At 35.1% G+C, this 26,656-nt stretch overlaps 1 protein-coding gene across 1 annotated transcript in view; it reads left to right on the top strand.

Annotated features, from left to right (window-relative positions):
• The window catches only part of FAP (fibroblast activation protein alpha), a 41,448-nt gene extending 15,506 nt beyond the window's left edge, over positions 1-25,942 (top strand). The window contains exons 10-26 of the mRNA XM_074910968.1: positions 806-909; positions 1,214-1,349; positions 4,836-4,880; positions 6,494-6,598; positions 6,685-6,755; positions 7,345-7,398; positions 7,711-7,835; positions 9,052-9,099; positions 11,847-11,945; positions 12,668-12,737; positions 13,949-14,143; positions 16,631-16,685; positions 19,845-19,944; positions 22,928-22,992; positions 23,875-23,947; positions 24,211-24,284; positions 25,644-25,942. Coding sequence (XP_074767069.1) covers positions 806-909; positions 1,214-1,349; positions 4,836-4,880; positions 6,494-6,598; positions 6,685-6,755; positions 7,345-7,398; positions 7,711-7,835; positions 9,052-9,099; positions 11,847-11,945; positions 12,668-12,737; positions 13,949-14,143; positions 16,631-16,685; positions 19,845-19,944; positions 22,928-22,992; positions 23,875-23,947; positions 24,211-24,284; positions 25,644-25,745 — 1,521 coding nt within the window. The 3' untranslated portion in view covers positions 25,746-25,942. The remainder of the gene's footprint in view (positions 1-805; positions 910-1,213; positions 1,350-4,835; positions 4,881-6,493; positions 6,599-6,684; positions 6,756-7,344; positions 7,399-7,710; positions 7,836-9,051; positions 9,100-11,846; positions 11,946-12,667; positions 12,738-13,948; positions 14,144-16,630; positions 16,686-19,844; positions 19,945-22,927; positions 22,993-23,874; positions 23,948-24,210; positions 24,285-25,643) is intronic.
• The last annotated feature ends 714 nt before the right edge of the window (positions 25,943-26,656 follow it).

Below are 26,656 nucleotides of genomic sequence, written 5' to 3'. Positions count from 1 at the left end.
GTTTACTTATTGTGATGTGTTAACTATGCAGTTGTTATTTTTCATTACAGTAAATGAATTATGAGACATTTTTTATTTCGAAAAATAAAGACTATGACCGCTTCAGCTTATTTGCACACTTCATAGTGCTTTTTGATCTCAAGGGGCTTTGGATTTTAACTGCTTTCAAGTACCAGATCTAAGGCAAGGTTGGCATTTCTTCAGCATGTACCAGAGAGCTCTCCTGACTTGTCATGTTCATGTGATTGCAAGTGATCATGTTAATGTATCTTAAGAAGTTACTGACCAGTCATCTGCGTTACATTTCTAAAGTCAAGCTGGATGGTTTAGACCATGCATGGAAGAGAATTAAAAAAAAAATAATAATATATGCAATGAATAAACAAGCATGAAATCACTTTAAGCTAAACCATTTTATTTCACAGCTGGGATGTCAAAGACCACTTGCAAACATGTGAATATACAAAAAATGGAGTTTTTTGCCAAAGTAAGCGTAGCATGTGCTGCAAAGATCCACACTGTAAATAGAGCATTGGTTCCCATCAAGCGTGATTTCTGTATAGAAAGGCACTAAATTTGACTGTTTAAAAGGTTTTCTTCTTTATATATGAAATAATGCAATGTTAAGTAACATACTACTGCCATAGTGTCACTCTGAGATCTTATAAGGCAACATTTGCCCTATTACACTCAAATGAATACATATTTTTTAACCTATCTCTTTTTCTGCAAAAAGTGTTGTAATTTTCCTCAATCTGAATTGTTCAGAGTCTGATTGGAATAACCTGATCCATTTTCTTTGAAGGCTGGGGCTAAAAATCCTACTGTTAAAGTGTTTATTGTAGACACTATTAACGCTGGAGTGTTTGATCCTAAGGAGGTGCCAGTTCCTGCAGTCATAGCATCCAGGTAGTGTGTTCTCAAATATGTCTTCTCTTTTTTTAAAAAAAAGTTTTTGTCTATTTATTTCAAATGCTTGAACCTCTGAGTTGTATTCTGTTTCTCACAGTGGAGTGCCTAGGTGGATCAGAAGCTAACTAGAAATGTGTTTTGATTCTGTCTGTTGATATGATACAAAAAACAAAAAAAAAAGTCCTCAGGATAGGGGATGCTTTGTCTTCTGCAGGGCAATATGGGGGATAAAATCTGTACCAATGCTTCTATATTCCTGTTCTTTAAAAACCATAGTTTCTTTCTCTTTTTTATTTTTTAGTGATCATTATTTTACTTGGCTTACTTGGGTAACAGATAGTCGAATCTGTGTGCAATGGCTAAAGAGAATCCAGAATTTTTCCGTCTTAGCTGTTTGTGACTTCAAAGAAAATTTAAATACTTGGGACTGCCCAGAGGTAATAAAGTTGGAAATATAAATTTAACGTTGCTGAGATTAGCATTTGCTAATCCCATCTACATAGCTATTTTAACACCTACTAATCATGCACATGTTGCTTTGATTTACTTGCAGAAGTATATTTAATCTTGACCTGAATTCTTTTAGAAAATAATTGTGTGCATGCCATAATTGTATTTTCCAGTGTTTCATCAGATTCATGTTTTAGCTACTAGTGATATCTTTTTTAATATTTTAATTGCTGGGAGAGGGGTGAAAAAATTTTAATTGCACCAACAAGAAATAAAATCACCAAAATATTTTTTTAATGAGGCTTAAATAACATAGCAACAAAAATAAGAAAAATGTGATTGAGCAGCTTTCAATACTGCTGTTTAGTTCCTTCTTCCTCATTTTCATAAGTGGAACCATATAGGATCTTTATTGTTTTTTAAAGAAAATCTTAGTATACTATGTTGAAATTTCATACTAAGTCTGACTAAATCATGTCCTTTATGATTAATATTAGTTGAAAGAACATATAGATTAAAAGTAAGGCAGGCTTTCAGGAGTGAGAACTTCTATCAAATCATACAGTTGGAGAAAGCAGGTAAGTTTTCAGAAACACAATCCCTTTTTCAGATCTGAAAAGAAAACTTCAGACTAATTGCAGCAGTAGCTCTACGTTTTGTTTAAATATGTCATTCTATCATGACGACAGTTTGGAGGGAAAACCATGCTCTGCTGAGCAGAAGAATAGATTAGATGGCCTAACTATCTACACCTATATGTAAATAGGTACAGTTCTTACATACAGAAGCCTTTTTGAAAAAAAATATTTCTTTAAAAGACTTTGTAAAGCCTGAAGACTGTAGACACTGATGAATTCATATGGAACCTGAAGGAAAGGTTAACCCTGAATTTCAGTAACTCCAGTACAGAAGTCTCATTTATTGTCTTTTCGTATTGATGCTGTTTGTATGTCTTGTTTTTAGAGTTTATGGTGCAGAACACCTATAAAAACTAGCATGAGGCTGAAACCTTGAACTAATGGGAAATAAAAGGCAAGAATATTTATAAAAGTGTTTTGTATAACTCATAAATTGTAAATTCAGAATTTATTGACACAGCCTTTCCAAGCTGAAAATAATTTTTAATCCTCTGTGATATGACAAATTTTTGTAAAGTTAAAAGGAAGTCAAGTTCCTATTCTTTCAAAAATATTATCTTTGAAGTAATTTTCCACAGAGAAATATCTTAATTTATTAGAAAGAGATACATATTTACTGCAGCATTTGATGTTTCCCAAGTAATTGTTCCACTTGGGAACTGTAACACTGAATCTCTATCTCACCTCCAAGTAACCTATATATTAATAACTAAATATTTTAATGTACAGAAAAAAAATATTAAGGTTTCAAGGATTCTACCATAATCCACCAAAGTACTTTAACACAAGCTTAATTTTAAGCATATAATCAGTTTTATTTATTTCAGTAAGTCTATTTATGTGTTTAAAATTAAGCATGTGCTTAATTGCTTTGCTGGAACCAGACCAGAACAATTAACATCTTGCAGGACTGTGTTCATGATCCTTGTTTAATTGCATTTCTCCATGAAACCTTATTTATGGAGTCACTACTGACGTTTCTATAATTCTATATTTATACAGTGATACAATGCTTTTATCACATTAAAGTTTGCACAAATGGCCAATTGAAAGAGTGTGAACAGATGGGAGTGCTGCATTAGCTCTATTTGCCATTAGAAAGTATATCTCTGTACGTTTCCATTGGCAAAAATAGTTCTCTTGTTGATTTCAGATTAAATTGAGACTCTAATGTATAATAAATGTGCTAGGCTTTATGTACTTGAAAATAATAACAAAATATAATCTACAAGATGTTGCTAAAGTGTTGAAATGTTCATGTGTTCAAGTCTTGTTCATGTGAATAGACCATAAAACTAATATGATTTCAGTGGAACTATTCATGTGAGTAAAAGCTAGACATGTGTTTGTGAAATGGGGATTTCCTTTAAAGATGCCAGTTCTCTAATTAAATTCTGTAAATACTTCAATACACAGAAAAATCCCATAGAAATCAATGGTACTACTCATATGAGAAGTTAAATATATCCTTAATGTACTGTGTCATCAAGATCCAAGACTTAATTTAAAGAAAAGAAAATAAATTTAGGATGCAGATAATCAAACAATACATCCCATTTTTCTTATCTTAAAAAGAAATTAAATTACAATACATCCCATTTTTCTTAAAAAAAAAATTAAATTCATCTTCTGAGTTAATAGCTCAATGAAGCCATTGCAAAGTAATAAACAGTCTTCTAAGGGGCAAGTACCTGCAACTTTTGCTCAAATAAGTCACTTCACAGGGTCTAAGTTGAAAGGGAGAAAGCATGATTCTGAATGCCAATGAGATTACATTGATAATAACAGATACAAACCATATTCTTTAGAAAGCAAATTTGTTGAATTTATTTCAGACTGTGAAGAAATACTGTATTAAATGAGCAGTATACAGAAAAGTTGTAAAATAAAAGAGATACATTGATTGAATGCAGAATTGTTAAATATTAAATCAGTTGTTCCATCCAACAAGCAAGATACTACACTCTTCAATGAAAAGTATTGAAAATGCACTAGAAACTTTTTAAGTAAAACATAAATAAAAATGCAAAAGCACCTTTAGCTGCAGGAGGTGATCCTGATCCATTTATGCTCACTACAAGTCTTTTCTAAAATCAGCTTTAAGAATGTTACAGGGAGTTAAGACCTGCTAAATTTATATTCATAGTCTTAGGATATGAATCTGGGTGATTTTTGCTGCCTATATTATCTTTGCCAATCCTTAATTCTTCTTTCTAAATATGTTATTTGTAAGATTTTTTAAAAGTGTTGAAAATTGGGCCCTTTAATATCTCTAAACTGAACACCAAATATGGAGACACTTGATTTCTATGTACTTTACTTAGTTAATGTCTTTGGGTTGTATTTTTAAGGTTTTTAAAGGTTACATTTAAAAGATATACCTAGTAGTCACATTATCCACTGTTATAAATCAACATCTCAGCTTTGAAATGGAAGGAAATACGTCAAATTAACCAGCAGAGAATCTAACAGAGATTTTTAATATTATTATTCTTGAAATTATTTTACTTCGTTTTTTACTGAAATATTCATGAGATTAAGAAATTGTTAATTTTTGCTTTCAGTGAAAATGTTGCATAAGGTTAAAACAATTACCTTAGATTTTATTTAGCTCTGATGAAAGTTGTTAAAAAATAATATTTCAATTAACATAATAGTATTAATACAGTAATATTATTTACCTCAGACAACCTTCAAGTCCCTGAACCTTCATAGAAAGTGTTCTAAAATTCTCTTTTGCAGACAGCTACAGAGTTTTTATTTGAAGATTTTGAACCTCCATAAATTCATTCTTTAACTTCTTAAAGAGATTTGTTGTTTGATTTTGTTTTTCAGAATCAACAGCACATAGAAGAGAGTCAAACAGGATGGGCAGGCGGAGTAGGTTTTCTTGTTGTACTCTGTTTTGATTTAATGAAAAGCCACAGCTTTCTGCATCTGCACAGCAGTGTTTTGAAACATGAAGCTCCATTCTGAGTCATACAACACTGCTGTTTAAACCTATTGCACTGTAGGATTGACACAATGTTGTGCTAGGCATAGAGTATCTGGCTACCTGCTTTCTGAGTTTAAAAACACTTTTTCTGTCTCCTTTTGCAAATCTTAGACCAACTGAATAGAGAATATACTGAAAGGAGGGAAATAATGAAGAGGTAGATTTATAATTCAGTGTAATTCTAAGAAGCATCCTGTAGGCAAAGCATAGATGTAAAATTCCTCCGATATCACTAGGGCAAGAGATAAGATCAGTTATACCATAGCACTTTAAGAATAAAACCTGTCCATTCAGAACACAATTTTAGTGCCAAGTGCTGCACATCTTCAGCTAGGGAGGAACCCTCAAGGTGATATACCCCACTTACAATGATAGTTGATACTTCTCTGCATAGTCTCATACTTCCTCTAAGCAAAAGAAATTTTCTCTACCCAGTAACCTTTATCTTGGAAGAGACATAACACCTGTTTTTGGGAACTCACAGTAAAAACAAACCTGCAAGGAAATTGTAAGAGCATGAGATCAGTATTTACAGTCATATATTCTAACAGTGAATATGCATTATTTCTTATGTTTACTGCTCAGGCAGGGGAAGTTATCAGAATTCAGTATGGTAATCCACACATTGTGCCTGAGTATTCTGCAGTGGTCTTAACTGAGAGTTTCAATTTTAAGTACAGTGTCCTTTAAGAGACATGTTTTTATGTGAAGTGAAGATTGCACATTTACAAGGTTTAGTTATTTTACTTGATCCCTTTTTTTGCTTCTTGAGGTTTTGATGACAGGTTTTTATTAGAGCTAAAAAAAAATTGCCCATATGCATAAATCCGTGCTTTAGCCTTTATGGGATTTCAAGAATTAGGAATATTAGAAGCAGGCTCCAGAACAATTAAGCTTGTGGTCACAGATTCTAGTCAAGCTTGGGCTACAGTCGCAGTAACTCATCCTTGACTGACAATTTTAGCAAAGAGGTGATGGTTTGAAAGGAAACAAAAGTTGAATGGCTTTATCTGGCATAATCTGTTCTTCGACATTATTGGAATAGTATGGGAAACCTCAGATATCCATTTACTTAGTGCTGTATTTACTCAGTGAATTAGCCAGACTCTGTGGTCCACAGGATTTTCAGTCTGGCACTATTCATGAACATTAGCTTTATTCAGAAACTTAATCACCTCTAAATATTTTTAATAGTTATATATGTATATTCAGGATATATAAACAAATTATTCCATAATCTATAAGTAGAGCGCTTGCATTTGTGGGGTACTCAAAGTATCTATATTATCAGTTTAAGAAATCTGACATGACACGTTAGAAATTGTAATGTACTGACTGGGAGATTGAATATGACAATGTAAACACTTCTGCAAAGTACTCTGTCCCATCTGAACTGATTAAATAGTCTTGTTACTTTTAGTATGTGTACTATAATCTGCTAAACAGTTTGGACAGTCTTACTTATGTTTCATCTACCATTTTTCTTCCATTGTTTCAGTTCTTTGTTTCTACACCATATTTTACATCAGACAGCAGTTCATACTACAAAATTTTTAGTGACAAAAATGGTTATAAGCATATTCATTACATCAACGGCTCTGTGGTAAGTCAAAGTGTTCTACGCTGATCTGCTCTAAGTTCCTGAAATAATTCTACAATATTCAGTAACTTACATGTCTTGCTTCACAGGAGAATGCAATCCAAATTACAAGTGGGGAATGGGAGGCAATATACATTTTCAGAGTAACAAATGATGCAATGTAAGTATCATGAAGAGAACAGGCTGTGAGTGTTGTCAGTAAAAGGAACACTTAATCATTTGAACATTAACTCATCAAGTTATAACTAGGTAGGATTTGGTTTGTATCTGAATGTATCCAAAGCAAATCTGTATGCAAAGGTAGTGCACAGGTTTGCTTATGGGAGATTCTTTGCAAATTGCCCATGTTTTTCTACTTATTTTCAATCACCCATCTTAGAGATATTAGGTATTTCTTATTTAGAAATATTTAAATTTATCATGTAGTTAACCCCCATACAATTTGCAGTTACTTCTTTTTTTATGGTCTCTCATTGAGCTTACTATATACAGAGACAGTTTACATAATTGGAGTGATTAGTTCATGAGAATTAAGATAGAACTCCTATTTATATGGTTTATTTGTCATCTAATCAGAGCTTGAGCAAAGATTCTTTAAGATGAAAGGTATATAAGCTTAATTTACTCTTCCATCACATGCAGAAATCTCAAAAAGTCTAAGTTAACTTCCAAGACGGCTTTTCATCTTGATGCTGGTTCATAGGTCATCACTTTATGGATTATTTATTAACATATAAATGAATTTACAGTTTCTATTCAAGCAATGAATTTGAAGGCTATCCAGGAAGAAGGAATATTTACAAGTAAGTGTTATCAACATTATCTTAATGTTATTAGGTTAATAGAAGATAGCTCTGGATTTGTCAATAAAATAATTCAGTTTAAAGTGTAAATTTACAAGCTAAATCTTGAGCTTGGATTATATCTGAGAACCAAGGAGAAATAGTATTATAAAGTTTAAATATACTCTTGGGGAAAAAGTTTGATAAAAAGGGAAAACATTTTTAAATTGAACTGTTCTGACAGTACATTGCCTATGCTCTAGAATGTGAGGCAGACACATGTAAAGTTAGTTGTAACAAAATAAATATTACTTTATTTTATTTTTTTCCTAGAATCAGTATTGGAAGTAAACCTATCAGAAAACAATGCATTACTTGCAATTTAAGGAAAGAGAGATGCCAGTATTATACAGCAAGGTTCAGTGAACGTTCTAAGTATTATGCCTTGATCTGTTATGGTATGTATAGCATGGGAGCAAACATATAATCAATTCTTTCAAATTTATCAGAGGTGTTGATAATACTGATTATCCCAAGTAATAAGATAGATGAATCACACAAATTTCACAATAACCAGGAGAGATTTCCAGACAGAAACTTTTCCATGTCCAAAGCCCTTGGAAGATGTTTCAGAAAATACAAATATTTTCACTCTGTATTTTTTTTACTTTTTCAACAAAAATCATGGTATTTTTAGAATGAAAAACAAATTTGTGAAAATCCTTCGTATCAGAAAACAGATTCTAATCTGGCTCATCAAAGTCACTCTTCTTGCAGCAGCAAGAGCAGGGTTTAGAAACACACACTGATTTCCAATGCATGTGATCAAAGTTAGCTATGACAAATTACTATAATGTGTTTCCCAACTGAAATTATTAAAACCTGTGTCAGCCACAAATAGTTGGATATTTGCTAGCTGAGAACATTTTTAATAACTGAGCTAAGAAAAAATCAATTCATCTAGATTTGTGATCATTGAAAACACTTGTAACACAGGAGTATTAAATGAAGCCTTAGCTCTTTTGAAATGTTAGGTGATTTCAGAGATCTGAGGTTTCATCCGTTGCTGTAATCAAAGAACGCTGAAGTCACAAACTAAAAAAAGGAAAGAAAAATATCCAAGGTTTTCCTTTTGCGTATTTTATATAAAGTTTCTGATTCTACACCGACTGATCAGCTGAAGAGTTCTTTAGAACTTCCATTGAGCAGAGAAGCAAATGTAGCAAATAATAACACCTTTCAATCATTCTTGCACAAAATAGCCACTAAGGTCATCGCCATATGAAAGCCACTCACCTTCACAAATATGATGTGACATGTTCTCAGAAGAATGTTTCACATTGTTAATTCTGCATTCGCCTTATGTAATCACATCTCAGGTATTAACTAGATGTCACTTCATCTCTAGGGAGGAAGAGTTTGTTAGTAGATTTAAAGTTACTTCTGTTATGTTTGCTAAGCAATGCCTATATGTATACAAGTCTGTGTACACACAGTATCTTATGTGTTTCATGCAGCAGGGACTAGTGGGTTACACAGCAGAGAAGATTCAGATTTGTGTATCATCTCTGAGCACTTTAACACCCCTGCATTACCAATGTTAATGTAATACACACTCCATGATCAAATTCCAGCTTCAAACTCTAAACTGCTTTTTTACCATTGTTATGACAGGTCCTGGGATTCCCATTTCTACTCTTTTTGAGAACCACGGTGATAGAGGTACTGCAAATGTCCTGCCTATTTCTGAGCAATTGTTTTTCTCATTGATCTCGACTATGCAGATCCTCTAATACAATAGTATTGTGATCAACGAGCCTTTCATCTTGTTTGTTGTTGAAATATCATGTCTTTCTAGATTTATTTAGTAAAATTCAAGTATCAGTGAACACACTGATGCCTTTATTTTCATTCCCAAGTCCAGCACTTTTATAGCATCCTGAAGTTTATCCTTTTCCTATTTTGATGAACAGAAGACTTTCTGAGTTTTTCCATGAAGCAACCCTATCCTATGTAAAAGGCAACATTGTACTATTTAGAGTTTGCAGTTTGAGCTATTGTACTGTACTAATTAGAATTTGGATCAGTGACTTGATCTTCAGCTGTCGGTAGAGATGTCAGGGAAGAGCAGAAGCTCTTTCAGATGATCAGTTCAAATAACTGCTTCAGACAAGGTGTAATTATTGATACAAAATGGGAACTTCAGCAAGAAACATTCAGAGCCCTCATTCCTTAAGTAGGCTGTAAGTGAGGACTGTTTGCAACCAGGCCAAGCAGGAATTTGCTAACCATGATAATATTAATTGCTCTGCACTGAGTTTTCTCTCTCTGTCCCTTTTTTTCCCCTAAAAATTCTTCTCCAACTTAAAGTCCTCAGTCCTGAAATGTTATGAAAACTAGCATGGTCCTGTAAAAAATTTCAGTGATTTGGCAGTCCCCCTTCCTTCCCCAATAATCAGTGGAAACACATAGGTAGTTCTAATGCCACGGTCCTTACAGTTCAGCCCGTGTTGGTAAGCCACTATTAACTGAGTGTTTTATGACCAGAAGACACATAAAAACATGAGGAAGACAAATGCCATAATATTGTTAAGCTAAATTAATCAGTGGTGCTTCATGCAAAAGTCAATGAATTGCAACATAAGATTATTTGGACTCCCATAGGAGTTGGGTTTTGGTTTTTAACCATGCAAAAATGTCTGTAGATGGAAAAGATTGGTCAACATGTCTATTTCAATTGTGCTATGCACTCTTCAGGTATTTCTTTCGCAGAAGGTTTAAAGGTTTAAGTACAGCTAATGCTTGGATGTTTTCATATTTAATCCATTGTCATAGCTGTTTTCCATGATTTATTAGGACCTTGTGTATCAGGGACCCCTACTACTTCCTTATCAACATTCAAATTGCATGAAATGCAGCTAAGTGTCCAACTACAAGTATGTGTTTCTTAACCTCTCTGCAGGAGATAACAGCTTCATTTAATGGATCTTCACCATTAGTTTCATGATGTGTCATTCTGCTGTGCTATTATTCTTCAGGAATAAAAAAAACAGAATGAGGCTTCTCTTTGACTTTTTCATGGCCTTTTTTGGAGTAATTTTCAATAAGTCCCTTGCTTTCGTAATCTCTCCTGTGGTACAAAACTATTTTTAGTAGATCCATTTTCATTGCAGTTGTCAGCATTTTGAAAATATGAATTGTAGTAAGAGGCATGCAGTTAAACTAACATACAACAGTTTGGAAGCCCCTTCCAGCATGCCTACAATTCATTTGTGGTAATGGGAAAGTTTCAGGAGCTTTGAGAAGGATGGAAAGGGTTCAGCTGAGTTTGGGTGAGTATCCAAAACTAGGATAATCTTTCAGCCATAAACCCCCCTTGACTCTGCAAAATTTTCAAGAGTCCTTTGAAAGAACAAATTCCAGTGTTATACTTCTGGCCTGTCTTAAGCACTATCTAGCACAAGATGGGCTGAAAGAAGTACTTCTATTTTTTTGAGCATTTCCAGAAACAGGAAGTGGTTGCCATTTAAAAAAAAAAAAAAAAAAAAAAAGTACGCTAACAAAGAAAAATCTCCCCCAGTTTTAAAAGATTCTTTCATTTTAAAGGTGAGGCTAAAAGTCATAGATTTCCATTATGTACAATAGTTTTCATTCATCACTACTCATGGGAAAACGCATAAATAAACAAGTAATACCCAGTGGACTCATAAAATACAGTTCTGCAGTCTATGCTGGAAATTAACTAAATTTTAACTACTACTTTTTAAATTATATAACTATAAATTGTTTCTAAAGCAGGTAAAAACCAAAAGTTTTAAATACTTCTTAGATTTAAAAAAACGCAGAACAAACAAAAAAAAACCCAAAACCCAGAAGAGGTTCATTAAGTGTGCAGCAACATATTACTAAGGACAGTTAAATTGTAAGTCTAGTGTCTTTGTGTAGGAGTATACCATACAGTGGTTAAGCAAGGGTTTTCCACAACCCCTTAAGAAACTGAATTTCTTAAGTTATCCCAGAAATAAAATACTCCCAAACATCTTGTGCGCTTAACCACACTGCCCAAGGGTCTCAGAGGTTAAACTGTGGGAGATACAGGACTGTGTTTTGCATGACGGGATGAATTTTGCATTTCCAGCTCCCACCATATTAAAAAACCTGGGACGAGAGTTCTGCATGAGAAAGGAGTTTCTTCATAACATCCAGGACTCTTTAACACTCAGAGGCAACATGTGAAATGATCTGCATTACAAAATGTACATCCTATAAAACTCTAACAAATAATAGCACTATAATACCAGTGCCCTGCTTTTATTCAGCTATGTGATCAAGCCCAGTTAGAAGTGTCTGTTGATTTCATTGCTGTGCTTGTAAAATTTTTGTTCTAATAACGCAAAATAAATGAATCCCAGGTAATGAAGAGAAAATATCAATAAATTAGTTAATAATTCAATAATTCTTTTACTTAGAGCTCAGAGTACTGGAAGACAATTGGGAATTGCAGACTGCTTTGCAAGAGATCAAACTGCCTAAAGAAGAAATTAATAAACTTGAAGTGGATGGTATAAGTAAGAATTAGACATCTTTAATATACTTTTTATTCCTACCATTTTAATATTTTACCTTCATTTAGTTATAGTAAGTATCATCTTTCTGTAGAACAAACTTGTTAGCCTGTCAGATTGGGAAGAAAAGGCCTGGTTCTGCCCTGCTTGACAACAACCAATTTGTCTGTGCCTCAGGGTATCTCTCAGTAATATAGTAGTTAAAATACATCTCTGCTTCACAATGCAAATTTGTTTTTAATTCTTTAATACTATTGGTAAAGTGTTTAAATATTATGGTGGTAATAAATTGTGAAATGCAAACAGTTGTTCATGTGTTACAGATTATATTAACTTGCATATGCAGTTGTTTTCACTAGTGACTTTACAAAGAAAATTCCATGGCAATAAATCAATGTAAACTTTCCAAAACTCATTTCTCATAATCTTAACAACAGTTATATTTCTAGTTATGCTTTTCTAGGCACCTGGAAAACTGAGAACCGAGATTTATGTGAAATAATTATTTTATGCATAGCTAAATTAAAATAGGCTTTTTATTTCTCTGAAGTTGTTCTTCAACAGCTCAATATAAGCAGTTACTTGCATCAGTTCTGTGATTCACAGTTCATGCATTGTGTAGTTTCTGCCGATTATTTTTCATATACTATTACACCAAACTCTGCATTATGCTTGGAGGAATCATTTTAACTATTAACAATATGATTTTAATATGTCTTTTCTAGATTTGTGGTACAAAATGCTTCTACCCCCACAGTTTGATAGATCCAAGAAATACCCTCTGCTTATTCAGGTGTATGTAACACTTCCTTTCTTTGAATGTTATTTTGTCAGGAAACATATTTCTTATAATTTAACAAATCCTAGGACCTTTGCAACATTTTATGAAGCAAAAGCAAAACCACTTAGTTCTATTTTGTTTGTTGTGGTGGGGTTTTTGATACATTTCTGGAGCAGAAATTCAACCTAGTGGAATCGAGTTTTTAATGTTAATCTTACCATGGCAAGGATTAGTTCCTCAGAGAAAAAAAAGGGATAAAAACAAGTGAACTATTGCTTGGAGTTCTTAGCTCTGTTGCTGCTTCTGTTTATCACGAGGCAGTCTGAAATCATTTATTTCAGCTTGGCTAATATGAAAAATACAAGAGCCTGCTTCATTTTTTAGAAGAAAACCCAAACATCCCTAAACCATGTGGACCAGCTTCTTTGATCAAATGTTTCTTCTAAAGAGTATTTGACATTAATTTAATTTATTGCAGGGAGGAAATGCAGTGGTGGGAAAAAAATGAGGCAGAGTGGGTGTAATAAACTTTACATCATTTTTTATTAACCAGTGATGATCCACAAGTCCAAGAATGCTAAATATGTTTGAATGAAGTTTAGAGTAGAAGATTAAATCAGTCATGTCCTTGAGGTCAAATATGTAATTTGCATTTGGCCATTCTTATGAGTGTTTCTCTGTGTTGCTTAGCTATGTGGGGTGTGTTCTGCCCACAGCTCCAACTGCAAATGATATTCCTTACTGAAACAAAGGAGGTCTGGGGATGGCTAGAAAGTGTAAGGAGCTGTACTTTTTTCTCCTGTCTTCTTGGCATTGCTGACTGCATGCGGAGGTCAAGTGCAGAAAAGCAGAAAAACATGAAAAAGGGCTGTTACACCTAAGGAATTTGGAGAGACGAAAGAGTTGAGTCTTTTGAGACTGACTTGCTCTGAGACTCTTCCAAGGATTCCCCTTAGGACAAGCACCCAATGCTGCACTTAGTCTGAGCTAAAACTAATGATTTGCCTTAGGCATAAGACCTAAAGGATTAAAATGGCTTTTAGATAGCGAAATCTCACAAATATATGAAAATGCTAGTTGAACCGTTTGTCTACTGAGCTCTCTGAACCACAGCCATATAGCAAAATACTTGTGGAGAAAATGTAAGAAGTACTTATAGTTATAATCCAGTGTCTGGTAACCATTTATAAATATGAGTTGAAACTGTGGGAATTTTCATCCTCAGGTATGGAGGACCTTGCAGTCAGAATGTAAAGGAAACATTTAGCATTAGCTGGATAACCTATCTTGCAAGCAAAGAAGGAATTATTGTTGCTCTAGTGGATGGCAGAGGGACAGCTTATCAAGGTGACAAGATTTTGCATGCAGTATATCGAAGACTAGGAGTCTATGAAGTTGAGGACCAAATCTCAGCTGTGAAGTAAGTAGAGTATCTCCCTGTATAACTATTGTATTTACATAGCTACAAGAAGTAATGTGAAAAAAATATTAAATATAGCTTAGTCTTCTGAAGAGCTGATGTCTCCAGGAAATAAGAAGACTTGTAGAAATAAAATATTAATGAGGTGCTTGATGTCAGTGAGGTATATTAAGTCTATGGACAACTAAGTCCACATTTGGACCTCACAACTTCCATTTTATAAGAGGCTTCAATCCTAGGCCTAAGGAGATACAAGCATCAGTGGTGGAGAGGTAAACCAATGTATTATCCATTATTCTGAAGTTTTCCTTGCAGGGGGACCTATCACAGTGACAAGAACAATTAGCCAAAGATCCACAGTGATGTAACACAGTGATTACCTAAAGGTCAAATGTGAAGTTTGTAGCAAAACTGAATTCTGACACAAGCCTTCTAGAGGTCAGTTAGTCATAAACTTGCCTTCTATGCTAATTTTAGGATAGTTATAAACAACAGAAAGTGTCTGAGGTCCTCTGATAGTTGTTCGCCAATAGTTGCTCCTTTGCATCAAAACACTTAAAAGTGTTCCAAGGGAAAATAATTCCATAAGCAGAGGTTTTGGAAGGGAGTGAAAGCTGAGGTTTCATAAGGAAAGGTTGCCTGTTCAGCTTACGGATGTGGCAGCACTGCTAAAGTGAGCATTTAAAGAAGTGTTACGATTGAACCCCACAGAGATAAGTACAAGTCAGGAATAAGAAATTTAGTGGATAAATTTCCAGGTGCAACAGTAAATACCCGTCCTTCCCCAGTAATAGATCTGAGTAGCTTAGCTAGAAATTGGATGCAGCAGTCCAGGTTTCCACAGCTTTCTCTACTTGTTTGAGAACACTACCTGTATTTACAAGAGTGTGTGAAGAGGATATCTGTTCCTTCCTCTTTCTGCTTTGTGATAATTTATTTCCTCCTCAATAACACACCATTATACTTTTCAGTGATAAATGAAACAGAATACCTGTATATCATGTCAGGTTTTTCTATTAATCTATTATTTGATTTTCTTCCTTGAAACTTTTAGCAGCAATTGCATACTTCAAATGTTTTTTTATTACTCTGAATCGTCACTCAGACATAAAATGTCAGAGGCAGAGGGAACGTAAGCTGGTTCTGCAGTTGCAGAATCTGCTGAGACAGCTTTGAAGAAATTACCTCAGACTTCATACTTCCCAATTTTCTGTCAGCACCTAATTTTTTTTTCAGTTAAATGTATTGCATTCCATCTTCATTATCTAACACATGGTTTAAGATGCATGAGTTTTAGAGAGGATCCTACACTCTGGTGGGGAGTTCTTGGAGGGATTTTTACTGTAGGAAAAACTCCAGGGATTAAGACAGCAATATAACAAAGCTGAATCATTTTTTGGCTTTTCTAACTTTGTCCCACCCAGACAGTATCCTACATTTTGGGTGTTGTCAGTCATTCATACTTGTCCTAGTAAAATAAGGCTAATATGTGTCCTGAGATGTATCTGAACCTATTTTGTTTATCTGTCACTCTCAAACCTTTGTGGTGTTTTGCCTCCTCCTCTGCTGTTGCTATAATAATGAAGCTCTGGAAATACAGTCTTCAGACTCTGATGCAGGATTTTTGTGGGAGACCTAATATTTATGACTCTCTTTGACCTGTTTCACTACTGAGTGCATAAGCAAGGTGCACCTTTCATCCACTGAAAGCTTATTACCTACTTGGAGCATTAGAAGATGTTTTCCTCATTATTATCTTTTATTATAGGAGCAGTATGTGCTCTTCTCTTTTCGGGCACATAAAAAAGAAAGCTTCTTGCTTCCGGGAATCCCTAATCTCAGAGGCTGATACTGTGCCTCTTGAGAGATCGGTGTATCAACTCATAAAATGAGTATGTTGAGTGTCTTGCAGGATAAAGTCTGAATATTAATGGTAATCCAGCACCTTTGGCATTAAAATGATGAAAAAAATAGCTTGTGGGAAGGTAGAGCTATGGGAAATGAAATGTAGTTATTAGTAGGAGTACACTTTTTGAACTTTTTTCTCAGCATGTTTGTGAGTGTATATGTCTTACATATGCATACACACACATATATATATGCATATGTACAATGTGAATATAATGAATAATGTTTAGTCTGGAGTAAACATCCAGGTAGATTTAAAGTATAAGAAAAAATAACTTTTCTGCCAAGAAGCCAATTGCTCAGAGTCCTCATCCACTGGAACAAACATTATTATGAAGAAAGTATTGATTTCAGCATTTTTATTCTTTCAAGAAAAATTATTCTTTTTCCTCTGAAAAACCTATTAGTTGGATAATTGATGCTTTGGGGAAATCAGACAGGCTATGCTGATCGTCAATTTGCTCAAATTGGTGGGATGTGTGGAAAAAAGTGAAAGAAAAATTATTTTTTGCTAATTTGTTAGAGTATTAGCAATCTTTTGTAATAATGCATTTATTTCCATGATTTTCTTTTCCACAGGAAATTTATAGAAATGGGGTTTATTGATGAAAAACGAATAGCAATATGGGGCTGGGTAAGTGGTTGGGGTTTTGTGTCTGTCTTTAAATAATCCTGCGGTATAATTTTTTTAATTCTTCCTTATTCTGTCCTAAATCTGTATGAAGTTTCTTCTACCGTGTTTAATGGTATTGCCAAAGGGGATAGTTCCTGCTGGTGCCTATGTACATGCAATTCCAAAAGTGCAAACCCCTGAATAGGGATCTTTGGCAGCTCAAGAGGGAATTTTGAAAAGCTTATGTCTAATACATTGTTTGGACTTGAAGTTAAGCAAAACTGAGACATTTTAATTGGCTCAACTTTTAACTTAGGGACTTAATGGCATGGTGTCAAAATTCAAGTATTGTCCTTTCTGATCTGAAATTAAAATGATGAGAAATGTCCTATGAATATTTCTTATCAGAAAATGTGACACTTGCATCATTCAGAATCACTGTATACTTGGCTGGCTTTGAAATGGTCAGTAGGGATGAATGTGGTGTGAGGGGTGTACAACATTGACAGCTTAAAAAAAAAAAAAAGTGGAAAAATCGGACAGTATAGGAGTAATTCCAAATAATTAGCCAGTGTATTTTTCATCTTTGTTTTTTTTCATGTACTTTGCTCTCAGAATATTTTATAGCCAGATGCATTGCAAATCTTTATTACTAAATGGCCAGATTCCACCACTCTTAGGCACTGAGAAACAGAGTAACATACCTCAGGTACAAATTTTAGGCTAGCACTGCATTCTAATAGGAGACAAAGAAATTATTGGAATAGTAGGGGTTCTTTTTCCTGTGCTGTCAGCTTCAAGGTAAGATCATTCATTGAAATGCAATGCAGACCTATTAGCAGTATTACAAGAGAGCTGAATCCAAGTTCAGTGGCAGTACAAATGCCCACATCCCCTTTATGGAGATTTTCAGCATGTTTAGGCCATCTAACTCAATTGCTTATGTTCATCATGAATGACTGGATCAAGAATGCATAGAGCCCCGCCTCCTATCCAGCTTCAGCAGCTTCAGCATAACAGAACTGTACTATGCAGGAGAACGAGCTGATAAGCAGCACCTAAGGGTCTCATGGGTTAGGGACTGTACTTAAGAAATGCTAAAGGGGATTGGAGGCCAGACCTATGTTAGCCTTCTCTGAGTAAATCAGTATCAGCTATCCAGCAGTAACAGGCAGTACTAAATAAACAGAATAAACTGTTATGTTAGTCACTCATTAACATTTTCCAATATTTTTCTCTTTATACATGTTAATTTTTCTCTGATTATCATTCAGAAAGACCTTTTATTTCATTATATTTAACTGCCTGTCTTTGCCAGGAGAATTCTTCTGATCTTTCACTGTTTGTTTTGTTTAATTTTTTGATGGTTTTTGTTTGTTTGTTTGTTTTCATTGGCCAAGTTTCATTGTAAGAGGCTTGCCCAGACACAGGCTAGAGGATGGATTCAGTTTGGCTGTAACTACAGAAGTTGCCTGATCTTAGACAGCATGTGAGCAGGGTTGCTAAAATCTTTCTGTGAAGCTTCTACCAACTAATATTTAAATTACTTTGGTCAGACACTGCTATAACACCAGGATAAAATGGGGTACCAGATGGTGAAATTATGTGACACAGACACTTATAATTGAGTAATTCTAAAGTGACATTAAGTAAGTTAAGGCCACATGAAAATATTTTAATTTTTTAATCACATCATATTTTATTTCACCACAGTGTTTCCAGAACCAATTAAGAGATTTCACACATCTAAAGCATTGCATCCCAATAGTAAATATAATATTCAAATAATGGCACTATTGCTGAACCTGCCAGACTTTTTTTCCATTTTTTTTCTATTTATTATACCATTTCCTGTTCCATAACCTTTGAAGGGAGTTGAAAGGTGTTTCCTTATTTATAATCTGCAGCTTGGCAGGTATGCATGAACTATGCAGCTCTTCATACTTTCAGACTCACCAAACTGAGATGGCAACTGGATGGCAAAAGTTCTTAAATAACCAGTAAACAATTCAGGTTTTAAACTCTCTCTCTCTCTGCCTGTAACAATGAATAGATTTATCTGCCTGATCCTAATCTTTTACTTTTTAGTCTTGTGGACTGATTTTTTCAAAAAATCATATGAGCCAATCAAAGGGCCTGGAAAAATTGCATTAATTATTGTTTTCATCAGCATATCCCTCACTGTTATTTCAAGCTGGAATGTCAAGAGAAGGGAGAGACTAACTTACTTTTGTACAAAAAAATATTTAACAGTTTTGCTTAATTCCCGTAGTCTTTCATATGCTACTGATGGGGTTGATTATCCAGAATTCTTCATGACACACCCTTACCTCCTTTCCAAAGTAAAGAGTAACCCATTATTTCCCAAAGACTTTATACAAGTATTTACCAACCCCAGTCCCACATCCTCTGGACAGCCAAACCAAATGCTTGTTATTTACAGTATTTTCCTGTCTCAACAGCTAGCCCTGCACAGTTGCACAGATCTGTTCTGATATCCAGGCTTACTGCTTTACCTGACTTCCAGCTATGACCTTATTCTTCCTTGCTGGGTCCCAGTTCGAGGAATCAGGCCAGAAAATAAGAGTGACACACAGTAGGGAGGAATTGCTCCAACCTCAGGTTCTCAAGTAGCTGGGCCTATTAGTACTGATGATGGGGTTGGTTCAATATGACAATCATTATCAAAAGCTAGGTAGTTAAGGTAGGGAGAAACCTCTAACTCTTCTTGGAGGTGCACACTGAAAGGATGAGAGGCAATGGACGCAAGTTGTCACAAGGGGAATTTTGTTTAGATTTTAGGAAAACAAAATTTATGACAATAGTGATGAGTGTTGAAACAGATTGAATAGAGAGGCTGTGTAATGTGGATGTGACTCTGATCAACTTCATTTAAATCTGAAGTTAGCCCTATTTTGAGATAGAGGTTGCACAACATTACCTTGAAGGACCATACCAACTTAAAAAAGAAGTGATTCAATAAAATTGTCTAATTTCTCTCACAAGAAATCACATCAGATCCATTTGAAGTAAATACATTTTTAAAAAAATAAAAAGCTTTTGTTGCTTTGTCCTCCATGCATCAAAGCAAAATATTTACTTTGGAATTCATTTATATGATATTGGTTCAGAAAACGATACTTCACCAAGAATTTTAAACTGTCTGTGATTTCTCCCTAGTCCTATGGTGGGTACGTAACTTCTTTGGCACTTGGATCTGGCAGTGGAGTATTTAAATGTGGAATGGCTGTGGCTCCTGTTTCCAGCTGGGAATATTATGGTATGGAAGCTTGTCATAAATACTGACTTGGAAAGCAAGATGTAGCATTTAATGACTTTCTAAATTAAATCATTGCAGGAGACTGGCAATATGAAACTTAAAGACATTGCAACTACCTAGACATAAATTAAGACCTTAAGTTTAATGTTTTCCTTGCTGAAAATGATTGCAACTGGCAGTTTGGAACAGGCTTTGTCACACAGAAGAAAATACACCCAGATAATTCCATATACACATCTGTAACAGTAAGTCTGTAAAGCCCTCTTGATAAACTGCTATACTCAGGAGTGATCTTTCTAAAATTCCTTTTAAAACAGTATCACTGAATTCAGAAATAGCTTAAATTATTTTTCTGCCAGTAATGGAAGCACAGTGCACTTCAACTTCAGATCCTGCAGATGATCTCTGTCAGGAATCAGGGCCTCTGATTATTGCAAAGTTATTTCCCAAAAGCAGTGGAAAAGAGAAGACTCAGTTGTATATGATATAATTTTTTTTTAATTAAATATTTTTCCCTTTAGATGTTTCTCAGCCACACTTCCTGTGTTGTGTTACAAGACATATTTATGTTTATTGACTTAGGCTCCAAACTGTTCCGAGGAAACTCCAGGAGTATACTCCCAGGGCCTTACTGTGTGAATAATGCAGGCACATGCTCATACTTACTTGCAGACCTGTTAAGCTTTTGGCATGGTATAAAGGAACCTTAGTGTAAAAAAGAATCATGGCATACCATGTTTTCAATGAGCAAAATGTAGTACTTTGAACACATTTACTTAGCATATGGTCGTTTGCTAAGAAGTCTTGGTTATGAGAAAATTTTTTGGTTAAATGGGAAAGATTCCTTCCCTGACTGCTAGCACAGACATTCCTTGTATTTATGGTGTTTTGCAAACAAAGGGGAAAACATTTGTATAACACCGGAAGCATAGTCTTCATGTTTCCACTGCCATCAAGATTATTTTAAGACCTTTTCCCTCATGATTGCAAAATTATTTTGAGAATGCAGGCATAAAGCACTATTTTTTTCAGAGTCCTTCAATAAAAGAAGAGTTATAAACATTTGTCCAAGCATTTAAAATTGAATGAAATTTTTAAGGTAAAGTAGCTTAGACCGGCACCATTGCAATCTTTACTTTCACTGAATTTTCAGGAGGGAGTTAAAGAATCTTGCTAAAAACACATTACAAAATCCAAACAGGCAAATGTACCTCTACTAAGGAAGGAAGGAAACAGAAGAAAGTGATGAGTCATAAGTTTTGGCAAACATATCATGTTAACATTAGGGCGAACTGTGTTAGGGGTAAAACTACCGGATGCTGCATATTTGAGTCTCTTAAGTAGTATCAGTATGTCAGAGGATGTACTGGCCCCTACAATTTCTAAATTCTGTCCCACCCACTTTTAGATGCACAGATAAGAGTCTGGACCATAATCTTTTCTCTGAAATCCTCCCACTCACCTCCATTTTGTGTCAGACAATAACAGCTAAACAGATATAAGATGGCAAGGGAAATTGCATCTGGGGACAATGTATAGTTAAAAGCATTATATCTGTGACTGTTTTATTAAAATTTGCAATTTATCTCCTTTTTCTTCCCCAGCAATTGACAAGCCAGATCTTCCACTTAGTCGTATAATACAATTCTGCTGACCTCTGTGGACTTGTTGTAGCTATACTGGTAGAAGAGAGTGGAGAATTTGGCTCAGAATACTGTAGAAATGCCAGCCATTCAGAAAGAGTCTATTTTATTGAAAACTTAAGCCCAATATGGTTGTTTGACACTGTGTTGACAACAGATATTGCACATTTTCTGTTTTCATTGAATGATAAAGGATTTTGATAAAAGATAGGATACTTAGATTTTTGTGGTACTTAATTTATTAAAGATTATCTTCAGAAACCTCACTTGGCTGATCTGGGAGACATAGTACACATCTTTAGCACTCAGTGGTAACATACATAATAAAGCATGGGAACATTAGAATATTGAGTCATTTTCCTTTCATGGGAGGATTCTCATTTCTACTTTTTAACAAAATTATTCTAATGCAGTGTACCAAACTGGACAACAAGGTAGACAGTCCCAACTCCTTACTGATTACAGTGGCCATCAACTCTCTTATGGGAGGGAAAGATGCCAGCTCTTTGTCAGAAAGCCCTGACTCCGTTAAATAAATAAAATTCTTGTAATACTGCAGCTTGACTGCTCAATATGTGTCAGCTACTCTTTCAAGGCAAGGTCATAAAGAAAGTAATGTTATGGTAGTGACAGCTGCTGTGTCAGTTTTCCACAAATTTTCATAACAGCTCTTAGTTAAATTACAAATACCCAGGCAGCTCAAAGATAACTGTTCCTACTGATTTCTTGGTGATAGATACTGTTCAGTTATTCACATTTGTTTTGTCAAATCTGTTAACAGTCTTTGTTGTGGTTTGAAAAACAAATTGAACAGAGACCTGAACAGCAATTGCACCAATTTTTCAGCACAAGCCTGTATCGTTTCCAACTCCTCCTAACTGCTGCATATATCCATTCAATAGGAAAAGGACAACATATATATACATCTACACATCCCAGGTTGGAATTTTGCTCAGCTTCTCTCATTAAGGTGTCAAAAATAATCTGTGTCATCTTTCCACCATGCACCTTTACTGGCTCACTGGCTCATTCAACTGACTTCTGGAGTTCAATTCTATAGCATAAAGCAGTATCAATTAATTACCTTTATCCATAATACCTTCTGTTGGTGCCACAGATAAGTATCAAACAACTATTTCTGCAAGGACAGTTTGGAGGATATACATTAATTAACCTACATAGCTGATTTTTTGAAATATGTTTAAATTTGGCGTACTATGAGGAAACCAAGCAGAACAGATGTAGTTAAAATAAATGTTTAATTTGCTACATGTCACTGGAGGCACAAAAATATCTGTACATTTTTTATCTGTAGCTTTTTTTCTTCTTTACTATCACAGCATCTATCTACACAGAACGATTTATGGGTCTTCCTGTAGAGTCTGACAATCTTGAGCACTACAAGGTAAGAATTCACTTTCTGTGTTGCTCTGCCTTAAACTTGAATCACACTTCCGCCAGACAAGAAGAACTGCAAAGAAAGAAAGTGACCCACCAGCTCTCATAGTGGCAGTCCTGTAGCAGCTAAACTACTCTGCAAAAGTCGTATCTCCATAGTTGTGGTTTTGTATTTATCAATCCTAAATATGCTAAATGGAAGGATCCTTATTTTCTCACTTGGACAAGTCAGTGAGTTCTGCCAGTGCAAGCCATCAGCCTAGGAAAGAACTCCTGTGAGAGAGGTTAAAATGTTGATGTCGATAAGGTTTTGGTCAGTACTGGTAGCTGTGGTGTGCAAACTGCTTCATGCAAATTTAGCTCTCTGATAACACCATAAGCATACTAAATGGTCAGAACAGCTTCCATTACCTGAAACAGGCTGCCTTTCTTCTTTTCTTCACATTGATAGGAAGTCTATAGCTTCTTATAGCAGCACACATAGCAGCTCTGGATACAGAGGCCTGAATTAACTCCCAGAGAAGTTAGTGGAAAGACTTGTATTTAAGATTGTGGATCATGTTCCCAGTACCTGTTCTCCATCCCAACTCAAAGAACAGAAATGTTTAATACCAGCTGCCCTGGTAGAGCTGTCTGGGTAGCCAGGAATTATAGTGTTCAGGGAATGACACATGACTAGTGTGTGCTTTTTGTGAATTGGCCCTTAGAAAAGGCATTAAATATATATGGCTATTATTATAATCTCAGATTGATATAAAGTCACTGCTGCCATTATTAGACCAGTCCAACTGTTTGATTGTTGTTCTACTGGGTAATGAAAGCCCTTCAGCTTTGTGACTGAAGGGGCTTAAATTGAAACTGCTGAACTGTTCATTTTTCCTCTCAACAGAATTCAACTGTGATGGCAAGAGCAAAGAATTTCCAAAATGTAGAGTATCTTCTCATCCATGGAACAGCAGATGGTGAGGTTTGCAAATGGCAGTACAAATACAGACCCAGAATCACTTTGTTTGAAAAACATTAAGCATCTCTCTATGCCTTTGATTAGGGTCAGTACTTAGATGTTTGGTAGATTTCCATATGATGTATTATAAGATGCTTACTCATTCTTAGTAATGTCAACTGTATCTCTTGATAATTAGTGGACACAACTTAATGCACTATAACTTTATGCTTTGTGGTATTTACACGTTTCAACAGCCAATCTCTTTCTTTCCTTTTTCAGACAATGTACATTTTCAGAACTCGGCACAAATTGCAAAAGCTCTGGTTAATGCACAGGTGGATTTCCAGGCAATGGTAAATAACAGACTATTTTCATTTTGAATAGTGGTTTATAGTGTTATCAATAAGCTTCTTTGACATTTGGCAATGTTTTTAAGAACCCAGTTCAACTGAACATGCTTCAAATTCTGGCAATTGCTAGTGCATTTGCTATTCTTCATAAACAATTTCTTCTTCAAAGGATTTGCCTGTTTGTTTGTTGGGGTTTTTTTTCCTTCTTGCCCTTTGGATGCTAGCAGGATTCCTCTCTAGTCAGGAATAATTTAGAGGCTTTTAAAATGAACCAGATAGAAGAATGAGAATCCAGCTTTATTATAAAAGTCACTGATAGCTAGTAAAAGAGAGGAATATGAAGGAGCTGGCTTCTGCACCCAAAACCATCACTGGTACTGATGGATTCTATCTTGAACTGGACGTGCCTGCCACAAGGTGAAATAAGCAAAAAGGGTATAAGGTAGCCAAGTACTATATTCAGGTTCAGAAAAAAAATACAAGTTCTCCGCAAAACTTGCTTGGGGTAGCAGGTGCAGGCAAAGAGAGAAACACATAGGCAAGAGGCTAGAGGATATAAATGAGGAATGAACAGGGAAAAAGTAGTTCTGAATTACTTGCTAAACTATGCTTTTGCACCTTTTTTCTTGGGACTAATGACCAAAGTGCTTCCCTGCTATCAAATGTACTAGCCTTCTGCCTGAGTCCACCTTCCCTGGGCCATGAACTCCCCCCAAAAAATCACACAGGGATCCCCCTGTACTTGGGGTTTGTAGGCCCTTTTGCGTATTCCACATTTTGTGACTCCTTCACTGATATTTAACAAACCTATGTTATTTCTCAATTCTCTGGAATACTGTATGCAGTTGTAGTCATTCTATTTCAGGTACAAGGAACATCAGTTATTTCTAAGAATTAGCACAATTCATAGGTGTATTTTATTTGCAGTACACCATTCATAACATTCATGGCCCTGCTGTAATGCAGGATGTTTTGAATAGAATTCCACAACACCTAGCTGAAAACTTGTTGCTTAGAGCCCAGAATTCCTAAGCAAGACTGTGACCTCTATTGCCAAGGCCATGCAGCAGGTCAAGGGCATTTCATCCCTAAGGGCATCTCAAATCTCTTTTGCCTGACTTAATACAACTGACTTGTCAGTATTGAGGCAGTAATGCTTACTCTTAAATTACAGAAGGTTTAGAAACTTTTTTTCATCAAGAATATGAATATACTGGAAACTGATGAAAAAAGATTAACAAATCTCTCTGTTTTCTCTTTCTTCTATACAGTAACAAAATAAAATTCTTGTATTGTTTAACTATTGCAGAATTGAAGACATAATATAGGGGGTTTATGGCTTTTTTTTTTTTTCTTTTTCAGTGGTATACGGACCAGAACCATGGAATTCCAGGCCTTTCCAGCAAACATCTCTACACACATATGACCCACTTCCTCAAACAATGTTTTTCTTTGTCAGAATAAGTAGGCTATTCAGAGCATGCTAAGGCATCTGATACATCTCTGGGAGAATGCAATGATAACAGTGCCCAGGTTATATAGTTTTCAGGTGAATTGGTAACAGGAACTTTGAAGTTTTAAACTTGATGCTTATGTCCACTTTTGATATTGTATATTAGCAAATGTTATGCTAATACATGTTTTGGCACATTTAACACCTGTTTGATAGAAATAATAAAATCAGAATGTAAAATGCCATGTGCATTTATTGCCATCTTGCTTAAACTAACATTCTGCAATCCAAAGATAGGTGGTCTATTGCAAAGGCACACTGCCAGATGAATATGCTTGCATTTGTTAACTACAACTGTAAAATGGGAAAGGACAAAGCAAGCAGTGCAAGTATGTAATTAGCATCCTCACAAGAACCAGTTTCTCAAAATTTATTTCCAATTTCTTGGAAAGAATCCAAGCAGGGATAGGAATACACAATATTTAAAGCTGAAGTTTGGATAATTATCGAGAGTATTGAATGCTGTGTTCAAATTTTATTCAGCTCTTATTAAACCTTAATTCTTCAAAACTCTCAGTGTTCAGGTTTAAATATGAAAGCAGGACACTCATGACAGCTATTTTTTCTCAGTGTTTTTTTCTCCCTGTATTCCGAATATGTGAGCCATATTAGCTTGTTTTTAATCTCTAGTCATTGCTTCAGCATTCAAATTAATCTCAATGTCATTCATCCCAGACTGGAGGGGAAGGATCAAAGGATTATGCAGGCTTACTTCGCTTTGTTTCCAGTTAAACTATTTTAGGGAGTCTTTAAAAAATTCTAGCAGCTAATAATGATTGGAATACTTGTTTTCTTTTGATTAGTAATTAAATCAGTCCTGTCATAATATAAGAATATGAACAAGATCATTGGCAAGAGATCC

Source organism: Athene noctua, chromosome 7 (assembly GCF_965140245.1).
Source record: "Athene noctua chromosome 7, bAthNoc1.hap1.1, whole genome shotgun sequence".
Taxonomy (NCBI): domain Eukaryota; kingdom Metazoa; phylum Chordata; class Aves; order Strigiformes; family Strigidae; genus Athene; species Athene noctua.
The sequence above is the reverse complement of the archived record's forward strand: the minus strand, read 5'-3'. Positions and strand labels throughout refer to the sequence as shown.